Below are 12,166 nucleotides of genomic sequence, written 5' to 3' on the forward strand. Positions count from 1 at the left end.
GAGGTCTTCCTTCTTGCCCTCAACTGCGAAAGTATAAGAGCAGCTGCCCCCGGACGCCAAGAGAGAGGCTCCGATTTCTTCTGTCGAGTTACGTGCTCTCCCGTCTCTCACTTCGGTCGACCTGACCGCCCGCTCTTTTGCGATGTTAGAATAAACCAGTTGTTCTGTTACCAGTCGACTCATGCTTTGCCGGGACCTTCGGATGCTTCCAGTGCCCCAGGCCGCCAGGCCAACGCTACCCTTGGGGCTTGCGACCCATTTGCAACAACGGGCGTCAGCACTGAGTTTGCAACAACTCGTGCCAGCACTGAGATTCTAACAGCTCGTGCCAGCGGTGCGATATCCAACAAGGCTTAATGGTTTGGATGAATTCTTGTGGATACGACGAGTCAGATTCATTCAGAATCATCTGGACTTATTGTTATTTGTAGTCGCATGGACTCAAGAACAATTGGAATAATATGTGGTTCAGGCTTTCTTAATCACCGATTCACTGGAACTTTTTCAGACTCAGACTCACATCCATTTCAACTCACCTTGAATCACCAAGACTTGCCCCCATATTCTCAGATGATCCTTGACTCTAAGCGCTTAAGTTCACTGAGTTGAGTACAGTGCCATCTTTCGACTGAAGAAGATGCTGGTCTTCTTAAACATTGCCATGAAGTGTTGATGAAGCGCTGTGACCACTTCGTTGAGGGGTGGCACTGCCATCCACTTTCTTGAGCTGAGGTAGAGAGCTGAGTTGAGGGACTGTTCTAGAATATGGTGGTTAGACTGCACCTACATGGACTCGCCCTGATTCAGTCAGACGTAACACTTATTCGGACTTGCTTCAGACTTAGACTAAAACTCATGGGTGCCTCTGAGTCTAAGGGAGTTGACTCAGGAATGAGTTAGCTGATATATGATCATGGCTGCTGTGTCTTGGGCAAGTTTGACAGTCAATTGTGATTTTCTCAATTACTAATTTGTCTTTTTTCCTTGCACCAGTTTAGCCTGAGTTAACCCTTTAATGCCCCTTGTAACACATGCAATGTGCTGAACACTCATAATAAAATCATTGTACAGAACTCAACAATTCAAATGCAATAACTGGATCGCATGATGGCCGGTGCTTTTTGCGCCATCGGTGAGCGCTGGATGATTGCTGGGATGCCAAATACAGTCACAATGTATCACAAAAGTCTTCACTTTCATAGTATAACACAATGCATCAGCTCAGTGTCTCCAGCGCCCACTGGTAGTGCAAAAAGTGCCAGTGGATTATTGTGTTTGTATGGCTGAGCACTGTACATATCTTGGTCACTTGTCATCTTGGTCACTTGGTACATATCTTGGTCACTGTACATCTTGGTTGCATTTAGTGGCACCTACAAAAGTAAGCAACAAGGAAGGCCGTACCTCCTGCTTCACTTGTGTTTTCACCAGCGTCAGATAGTAAGATTAAGCAAAGAATGTGGTGAGCACGTCAAATATTCGGGGCATTACAATGTTAATGTTCACTTTGGTGACCCAAAACACACACTTTTCGGACACACTTTGGTGGGACATGTGTGTTCTCGAATCAGCACAACACCAAACGTCCTCCTATTGCCCATTCACATAGGCAGCTCATATTTATAGCTCAATCGCTGCCTTTGTGCTGATTGTGAGGAGCACTGTGCAAGTTTTTCGGCTGGGGCTGAAAGCAATGGCTGCCATTTGCAGTGCCTTCTCCTGCCGAGTTGCGGACAGACTTGGGACCCTTGGCACCACCCAGGCCTCCAGCTGCTGGCAGCTTCTCCGTACCCCCTGTAGCTGTCTGCCCTCCTGCACCAGCTAGGCTCAAGCCCCGGGCGTCAGCTGAGCCACAGGCCGTTAGCAACCACATAGCACCCATAACCACACACAGGCTGGAATCGGTTGCTGTGCCCCTCAGTGAGCGTCTGGCTACGAGAACTTCGTCTGCCACTGTCTTTAGTGAGTGCTGTTAGGACATACCATGTTAGTTCCAGAGGTCAACATTGGTTGCTTTTCTTTTTTCTGCAGATAATGGTGACATCATTGTGAATGCCCTACCAACTAACAGGCGTTGTGCATGGATCACCAAAGCAGAGTTCAAGCCCGAGCTGGTGCCAGAAGAGCTGATGGCCACTGGTCTTACGGTTAGTCTAGTTTCGCAGCTAAAAGAGTGCTTTCATTGAAGTAAACCGTCTGGATGTGCGCTTGTCTGTTGTTTGTTCAATATTGTTTTGCGGTCCTTAAAACATAAAGAAGCCTTGCTGTTTTGAGCATCTTAAGGGAAATGCTCTATCAAGCTGCACTGGTAGATTACTTTTAAAGCAAAGCTTCTTTTGCCACTTCCTTCGACTCTTCCACTGCAGCTGCTGCTGTCACCATCGTTGTCATTGCCTTGCATGCCACATTGGGAGGTGGTTCAGAGCACGTACAGCTGCCCTCAGAATATTTCAGAGCACGGAAAATGAGATTAAGTAAAATTTTCGTGCGACTTCACCACAGAGTGCGAAATTTATGTCAGGAATGTAACAATTGTACGGGGGAGTATCAACTCTACCGTCAGTTGAAGGACCTGTGCTTAGGCTGCAATGAAATTTAAATTTTACTTGGATTCCGTGTTCCGAAAGCTTTTTAGGGAGGGGTATATACATGGCAGGAGTGCGGCAGGGAGAAAAGGCGACGCAAGAAACTCTTTTTGACCTTTCCATCACATTGCCGCAATGCACTCTTGGAGCTCCCTGTGCATTGCCACAATATCCTCTCAACTACTGTAATTATCCATGACCCCCCACCACGGTGTAAGAATAGGCTAGGTGGCTGAATGAAGGCTGTCCAGACGGAAAAGGTTGTGTATGTATCGCGTCGCCCTCGGCAGATGGCGACACAGACACAAGGGCCTTCGTTTTGAACCAGAGAAGCAGGGCGAGAGTCATTACGGATGTGAAAAGAGTCAATAAAACGTTCGAATTCGCTTCTTATGTTAAACTAGATTAAACCTCTGCACGAAAACTAGTTTTACGTGTACTGTAACCTATATGAGCTCGCAGTTAAATTGTAATGCGCTGCAAAACAACTTTCCAATGTGGTTATTCATTTTTTAATAACCGAAGTTGAATGTTCTGGTAGAGGTGGTTGTGATGTTAGTGTACAGGATGGACTAGCCTTGGTTTATCGGCATTTGCTCCGCGTGAGTCAGTCATATGGACGGCTGTCATCTAAAAACCAGGGACGCAAAAGCAGCAAAGTTTTCTGCAGGTTGGCATTTATTTGACATGTACAGAGAGCATACCATAAACTGAGTTACTTGTACAAGCGTTAATGTTCCATAAACAAGCTGGACACTGGCACACATTTCGCGCACACGGGTAAGTTCATGACACCCATCATTTAATTCAGCAAATTAAACGTAGAGTTTTCACCTACTGAAGCTTCGACAGCTTTTGCAGCTCTTGCGACTTATTTTTTGCCTCAGATTTCTGTTGTATTTTTTGCCTCAGATTTCTGTTGTTTGCAGAACTGCCTCATTCTCATGACTACATAACTGTGCAGCACGCCAGCCATAACTTCTTCTTTATGATTGGCACAGGAGAACTGAAACTTGTACTTATCAAGCATGTTGTCCCATGTTAATCCATAGGGATTTCTGAGAGCCGCATACTTGTGGAATTCCATCTCCGTTGCATGAAGCAACTGAAAAAGACTTCGCTTTGGGTGCAAAAGGCCTCCCCTGGTTTTACACAGAACAAGGCTGCTTTCCGGCTGATGATGAAGTGTGCTTTCTTCCAATAACTCTTCATGGCATTTTGCACACGTTGTGCTTTTCAAGTACTTGTGGCATATAAAACCAGCTAAGTAATAAATTATGCAATCTGCAACTGCCGGTGCTTCGTGCAAGTTGTCGAACGCATGGTCAACTTCCTCTTCAGCAGCAACTAGGCCATCTAGCTTTTCTTTGAGTTGCTTAAGGTGTCTTCTGACTTGACACTGTCGTCAAAAGCAAGTTTCAAATCTTTGAGTGTTAGTACTGGTGCACCTTGCCGAGACTCGTTTTAAACTTGACAGTTTCCAAATTTAGGGGATTTAATCAAACTAAACTGATAACATGTTGTAAAGCTGCAGAAATGTAGGCAGAGATGGGTGGTCATTTGGCCACCAGCCTGTCAGATAATCTTAAAGAAGCGTTCCAACACGTCTTGGTTAAGTTTTCCTGTTAAAATATATTTGAAACCGCACTCCTTTAGCAGGTATCTTGATAGTTCCAGTGCGGACAAAATAGTCACACGAAGGCCCTCAGCGGTTTGCTCGGTTAGGAAACTCGCTCTTGAGATTTTTCCTGATACGACATCTTTTCCCCATTTATTTAACCAATGCAATGACTAGGCCAGGACCCTCAAATCTCTGCTGCCAACAGTGATGCTTTCCTTTGGATGGTTTCGGTTGAGAGAATCAAAAAGATCATTAAACCTTAGTGTGAATTCTACTGTTGCCTTGACATTTTCGAGCCCTTTTGTGCCTCTCTTCGAGTAGAATTCCAAGCCTTTCGCTACACTCAAGCTGAACAACTGAGTGGCCAGCTTCACCCGCACTTTTTCGGTCGTTGAAGGGTTGATGTGAGACAGAGTTCATTTGGGGCAAACACGCAAATTTCGCAGCTGTTTAGAATCCTCCATAAACAGCCCTTCAAAATGTGCCCAGTGAATGCGATCGCCATACGCACAACACTTTCTGTGAAAGTAAACGGTTCCGAATGCATTTCATAAGATGGGGTGCGTCACAAAACACATATACATTGCGTTTTTCATCATTGGGATGGATGAAGTAGTTCAGGGTACGTTGCAATGCTCCAGTGACGCCGAAGTCCTTCCACATCGCATGGTTCATACTTGCGCCATCACAGACGACCGCGTCAACTAAGGCTCCCGCATCGTCAAGCAAAAATATTGCTTTTAAGACGAGCTGAGCGAGTACAGCTCCCTTTGTGGGGCCCTTGCTTGCAAACACTGCTATCGACTGAGAGTACTTGTCGCCAAAAGACCGAAAGGTAAATACAAGCCCGTGGTCAGCAAGGTCATCGGGGGCCTCTGAAGAATCTCCATAATCAGTGAAGCCACTGTATGTCATCATCTTCCAATGAACTCGAATTTCTTTTCGGACGCGCATTTTGTCAAAAACAAGTATTCCGTGGCGTTGAAAATCGTTTTTAGTGGTCATCTTCTTCTTAAAGGCTGTAAAAAACCTCTTGTCAAAGCCACACCTGACTCTTATCATGCTCAGGTACTTGCGCACTGTCGTAACGCAAGGAAGGGGGAGCACCTCATTATCTCGCAGGAACGGGTATGCAGATGGGCTGCTTATGTGCAACAGCAAACACATCAGAAGCCAATCCTCTGCGTACTGTCTGCTTTTTTTGTTCATCAACCTCGCTGCTGCTACGCACTCCTTTACCACGGTCAGCTGAGCACTAAGGAGATCTATTGTGCGTAGTTTCTCGCCCAGTTCTTCTGACATTTTTTGCATGTGGATACGAGCTTCTGCAAGCTCCACCAACATTTTTTTAAAGCGGTTGAGCAGACAATTTTTCGACCTTTTCAGAGCATAATTTGCCCGATGCAGGGCTCCAACTTTGTCCTTGCTCTTGTATGAAGTCAACGGACGCATACCTGAAGGCCTAGCCTGCGCATTCTTTCTTCTGTTCTTTTCTGGTGCAGGACGTTTGAAAGGCCAGAACATTTGTGACATACTAGTAAGTTCGAGTCACTAGGGTTAAGAACAATAGAGCATCTCTTGTGTCATCATCTCTGGTTGTTAAGATATGCGCATTTTGTTTCAGCGTGCGGGTACTCCAGAGTGCTCGGTCCACCATTGCACAGTTTTGTCTTGTCAACGTGCTCTAAGAAAGCCTTAACGTCATCCATAGTTGTTAAAGTACCTTCATACTGCACATCTGCCATTGAAACTGACCTGCCCATCTCGGTTATGTTTGCCAGCATATCTTCATGAATTTCAACAATTTTAGTGGTTACCAAGGAAGATGCGGGGCTCACTGGCGATAGGCATGCATCTGACAGTAAACAGCTTACAGGTTTTTTAGTGTGCTCTAGCTGGGAGAAGACGACGCTTTTTACTTCTCTAAAGTCGAGCAGGTGGTATCCCCATGAGTTTGATGGAAGAAACGACAGTGGTAAATCGCCAAACAAGCTTGCGAACTGAGCGTATGCAGGTTCCAGGGATGAGCTAGGACCAGCAGATTGAGACATTTTATCACATGTTTGCTCTTCAAACACATCCATGTCGTGCTCCGGTGCACTCAGCAATGCTTGAAACGAGCTTCCATTAACACCACCACTGTCATTGCTACACGAGGCTTCTTGCTCGTTACAATCTTTTGATGCAGCACATCGTCTTTTCGACTAAGATCACGATTGTCTTTCCGCTGGGCACTTCCTTGTTTTCACTGTTTTCGATAGGTAAGCCGGGCACTCGGGAAATCTTGTGGGAACAGCATCACTCGCCAGTGATGCCTTTCACAGAGCATTCACCAGGACGTGTCCTTTGTAGTGTGCTGTCCAGGTCTTGGACACAAGATGAGGCTCGAAGTGCTTTTCGCAGACGTGATCATTCAGCTGAAGGACTCGATCCTTCCTTTGGATAGCTTGATGCCAAAGGTTCAAGCGTTCTTCGTCTTTCGGTGGAGAAAAGAGAGGCAATTTCTCTGTACAGCCTTTGTAACCTGTTCTGCAGCGGGGAACAAAACATTTCCTGCCCATCACACTCACATATGCACGCCTGACACCAGAAAAATAAACTCCGACCAGCACTAACATAGCCAACGTAAGCCTGTGACATCGTCACGCCATCTGTCGGAGAGTGACCAAAACATGCACCAGTGTTCGGACACTACCGCTCCTTGTTTAGCGGACGCCGTTTGCACACCTAGCCTATTCTTACACCGTGCCCCCACAAAAGTGCAGAAACTGCAGTGCTTACTTTTGTACTAACGTGCAACAGTCCGGAGGGGAGGTAGAGGAGATAGTATAGGCAGAACCAATGCAGTCACTAAATGAGTTAGTAACAGCCTTGCCACTCTTCGCTCACAGTCCACATACATGAGGGGGCGAGAGGGAGAGGGAAAAGGCGACATAAGGAGGCAAGGAAAGGCTATTACTACACATGGCAGCAGTTGCGGACAAACTGGATAAATTTGAATTCAAGGTGTGCTGCAGTATGTTTCTACTATTTCTGAAAAATAAACAGTGTAAATTGGTCAAGTGGACAACTGACATAGAGTATGCAAACGCAAAGCTGGCATTAAAGCACTGCAGCGTCTATACACTATAGAAGCGGCCGCCCTTTAAATCAACACTTCTGTACCCACCATGTTAGTTTTGTGGCAGTGGTATTGCTCGAGGTCGCGGGTTCAATCCCGACCGAGGCAGCTGCATTTCGACGGGGGTGAAAGGCAAAAATGCTTGTGTACTCAGATTTAGGTGCACATTAGAGAATCCCAGGTTGTCAATATTAAAATGGAGTCTCCCACTACCATGTGACTCATAATCAGATTGTAGACTTGGTATGTAAAGCTCCATAATTTAATTACAGTTTAACACTTGCCACAATGCGTTGCACCATATGAGGCAATGACAGTGTTAGCCTTCTCACAGGCTATGAACAATGGCACAGGCACTGAGTTTTCACTCTACCGGGGGATGCTGGGGCCCAATTTGCACCCTCTCTATATTCATTGAACCCCCCCTCCCCTCCGCATGCTCCTTGGCAAGAAATATATACAGGCAGAGAGGCAATATATGTAAACATCAGTGTTTTATTTGTTTCTAAAGTCGAACGAATATGCTAAAAAGAACGACCGCATGTTTTTTAAAATACTAAATAAACTAATGAAAGAGGAAACTGAAAGACACATAAGCTGTTGTTAGACTTTCATAATGCTCTTATTCAAAGTGAGAGAAAACATTGGGCAGCACGAACATTTTTTCAACAAGCTAACAATTCAAATATTACAAACTCATTACAAACCCTTCATTTGTAAGAACCACTGGACAATACAAACATTTCCACAATAAGCTAACAATTCAAAAATTAAAAAGAAATTTTAAGCTCTTCGTGTCTAAGAAACACTGGGCAGTACAAACATTTCCACCATAAGCTAACAATATAAAATCTAAAGACATCATAACCTCTTCACCTTTCAAAAAGGTAAATGAACTACCAAACTCGATACAAAACAAAAAGACAAGAACAGTATTGAAAGAGTGCAGCACTCCGGGCAAATTGGTAATCCATTGCTTATATGATATTGCGCGACAAAAAAAACGACACGGACGTGAGAAGACGACACGGGTATGTTGTCTTCTCTCACGTCCGTGTCGTTTTTTTTGTTGTGCAATATCATTTAAGCAAAGTATTCAAAGGGCAGAGGTTGTAATAATGAAGCGGCAAAATGCAGATTTTATGGGAGGGGATAAATTAAGGTCAGGGGCTCTGACAGTTTGAGTGAAGCTAGCACATTATACTGTGATGAAGTTCACTGTCCTTTTATACAAAGGCTATCGCACAATCGAGAAAGTGTTTCTACACACAGTTGATCTCTGAATGAACTCATCCGCAATGTTACTGAGATTTATTTCGGGGGTGAGCTCTTTGTGCCCATGGAGAACTGCTATGTGATTCACCTGTGCTTGTACCATTGTTGACTTCGGGTATATTTTGACACGACGGAGGCATGAAAATGATCTCTCAGATGTGCATGACGTGAGTGGGATAGTCAAAGCAGTTTTGACAAGCCTAGCCACCTTGAGCAAAAGGTCTGGCAGCTGCTCAGTTATCACCCGAAAGCATCTCTACAACATCCTGAAACGTTTTAAAGGGTGTGTTGTGCTGCCTTGCTATATCTATGAGCATACTGCAGTGAATGTTACGTTGTTCAGGCTCAAGATTTTGCCCGTAGAACTTCAACAGGTATGTGCTGTCACCTTTCCCAGTCAAAAACTGCTCAATCAATGTCATGTGCTGCCACATTTCTGGTGGATACGTGGATACTTGTCATCCAGTGAGGAATACTGCTTCTAATACCTCGTAGAACCACTGGTGGTACATGTCCTTGGCCAAAGGAAATACTTGAGGTACAGATCCGTCGTCATACCGTCATGGAGTCTTCCTTTGCCTTGGCGCAGGAGCTTCTTTCTCTTTAACATTCAGTACTAATTCACGCACCTCTGCGTTGTCTCGTTCCAAAATCAGCAATATGCTACCTTCCTAAGTCCGCTAAGACTCTCCTTGATGGCCTTGACCATTTTTTCTGCTTGATCAAATCTCACTATTGCTTTCTACAACACAGTACTTACTGTTTCTAATTGCGAAAACACGAGTGTCAGGAGCTTGAGGATGAAGTATGTGTCAAATTTTGACAGTGCTTTCAAAAATCTACTGGCTTTGGCTCCAGCGTCATTTCGTTCTTCTGATGCTAAGCCATAAAGAAACTAGATCAGGTGGCTGTAGTTATGAACAATCTTCTTTAGAGAAGTGGCCCTTAGCATCCACTTCATGGGACAAAACATCTGCAAGTTTACACTCTCATCTTCTTTCTGAAATGCCTGAAACATATCTAGGCGCTTTGGGGAGCACGTAACAAAGTTTATAATTTCTGATATCCTGCCCACTAAATCGCAAGACATTTCCACTTTGACTCATGTCCTGCAGCACCAGTTACGTATATATGTAAGACAGTGTATGTACAGTGCTTGCGGCTCCTCCATTTGTATGAGGGCTTGCATCCCACTGTGCTGTCCTCTCATATTTGCAGCGCCATCATAGTATTGCCCAAGGCAATTGTCATGGCCAAGATTAAAATGGCAGAGGATGTCCTTTAGAAGGGGAAAAAGAGATAGAGAGAGCTAACATCTTTAATGAACGTAAGGATGGCTTGATTAGCAGGAGTGGTTCCCTCTTCATGGAAACCCATGCGCAGTCTTGGCTGCGACTGCGCTCTCAACCAACATGATCTGGTCCAAGAGGCGGGAGCTCAACAGCAGCATCCCCCACTGCTCTTGGGGGTGAGGGGTAGGGGGTAGAGGATGCAGGTCTGGATTTTGTTTGCAATCTATGACAATGTGCCAGAGGGTTCCTAGCTGTTTGCAGTATTTATATTGTTCGTCATACCGAGTTGGGAACACGAGATGAAGCCTGCTTGGGTGTGGAAACGTGTTGATTTGCAACAATCTGAGTGTTGTCTCTTGAGTCTGCGTGAGCTGTGGATGCGGGGGTGGGAGTGTTCTGTGGCTGAGTCTGTAGTGTTGAGTGATTTCTTGGTATGTTGTCAGTCTAGTGAGCTCTTCTGTGTTCTTCGGGGCAAAAAGACTGGCCCCTCTGGTGTCCGCAGTGTTATAAAAGCCACAGAACAGCTCGTGTGTTTCGAAGTTCTTTTTGACAACATGAAAGCAGACCAAAATTTGCTCCTTGGCAGATATGTCAGCTGTCTCATCCATGATCACGGCATAGTGCCCCACTTCACAAACCTCATTTGCCAGTGACTGGAGAATATCATGAGCCAAAATTTTCAACATTTCATTTTAAATGTTGTGGGAGAGCCACTTAGTTTAAGAAGGCCATGATTGTAGTTCTGGAATGTCATTGGCGCAAATTTCCAGAAGCTGTCTTAGATTGCCTTCTGCATCATCATGACTACGTACTGCCAACCCCTGGCATGCTAAGTACTGCAATGAAGCTAATGTCAATATCAGTGCTTTCATTGCATCTTCCATTTCTTTTTACTTCCCAATTACACAAGTAGTTGCTACATTCACCCCCCTTTTCACAGCTGCAGTTCCACTCATGGTCGCACGGTGCAGATACAAGGCCTCATGACTTTTAAATCTTATAAGCGCTTTCTTCCAGTTAGAAAACCCATTTTGCACAAATGTCAAGTGAGAATCCTTATCCCTAGAAATATTTGGAAGAAAAATGTTCTCCTCACAAGCAGTGTGACAGGTCTCACAAAATACCTTGTCCACTGATGCGTCATACAGAAGCCATTTCTACGCATGTTTCCAACTGGTTGGTAATGTCGTCCCTGTTGTGCTTTAATAATTTTGGGGACTGGATCCCCACCAACAATTCGTGGGCGTGTGGAGGCAGTGGTTACAGTGGTAGATGTCAAGCCTGTGCCACTAAGACAATCCTTGGTAGGTTCAGAAGCGGACATTGAAGGTCCCATGCCGGGTGGATTGCGTGTCCTTTCGTCATCCTCTTTGGGAGGTCTGTTCTTCTTGATGAGATATCTGTCCAGTGTTTTTCACGGTTTCCTGAAATACAATACCAGGAAGGTAAGACCACCAAGGACTGGAGGGCCAAAAGCATGTTCCAGGTTTAACAGAAAAAATTGGGGCCAATCCGCTCTGTGAAAGTGGAATGCCAGTGAAGCTGTCATTGTGCTCCCAAATTCACCCCGAATACATGGTGTGAACGTCATACCTGCCAACCCTCCCAATTCGCCCGGGAGACTCCCGATTTTTTACTGAACTTTCCAATTGTACGATCACAGTCTTATATCTCACGAAAAGTGGTCTCTGTTCATGCAATAATGGTTTTTGCGAAGCCGGCACTGCGAAATCTAAAGCCACATTGTGATCGTCAGCATCACCAACAACGGCTGCACTAGCACCATCGGTATCATCGACTAAGCAGCCAACTACGGTGCCTAGTAAGCCAGAGCCAATGTACCTCCGTTCTTTATTCTATGATAGCTCTTGCATTTCATGCGGGCCTTCCTCCATGGTGCATCTTGTTGCTGCTGCTTGCAAGGCATTGCTGCTTGTGTGTATGATTAGTGTTGGCTAGGCCGTATGTATGCGGTGCACCGTGTAAAGTTGCAATCCTCGTGTCCTTGATGCCATGGCGCTATCAGAGCCGAATAAAAGGTATTTGCAGAAGTTTTTCCGATCTTCTGAATTTCCGTGCTTTTTGACATCAAGAAGAGGAAAACCTTATGCATTTTGTACAACGTGTGGATGCGACGTCAGCACACGGTGGCAAAGGCGACATGAAACTGCACGTTTCCACGGCGCACCGCTGAGCAGCAAGACAACATAGTGAACTTTCTCCGGAACAACTGCGACGACAGTGTCATACTTGTGGAGTGCCTGTTTACGGT

General features: G+C 45.2%; 1 protein-coding gene across 1 annotated transcript in view; it reads left to right on the forward strand.

Moving 5' to 3' along the window:
* Positions 1 to 12,166, forward strand: part of LOC126548247 (uncharacterized) — an 88,595-nt gene that overhangs the window by 31,927 nt on the left and 44,502 nt on the right. Inside the window, exons 3-4 of the mRNA XM_050196399.2 lie at positions 1,711 to 1,962; positions 2,032 to 2,147. Of these exons, the coding sequence (XP_050052356.1) occupies positions 1,711 to 1,962; positions 2,032 to 2,147 (368 nt within the window). The remainder of the gene's footprint in view (positions 1 to 1,710; positions 1,963 to 2,031; positions 2,148 to 12,166) is intronic.

The sequence above is a fragment of the Dermacentor andersoni genome, chromosome 1 (assembly GCF_023375885.2).
Source record: "Dermacentor andersoni chromosome 1, qqDerAnde1_hic_scaffold, whole genome shotgun sequence".
Lineage (NCBI taxonomy): Eukaryota > Metazoa > Arthropoda > Arachnida > Ixodida > Ixodidae > Dermacentor > Dermacentor andersoni.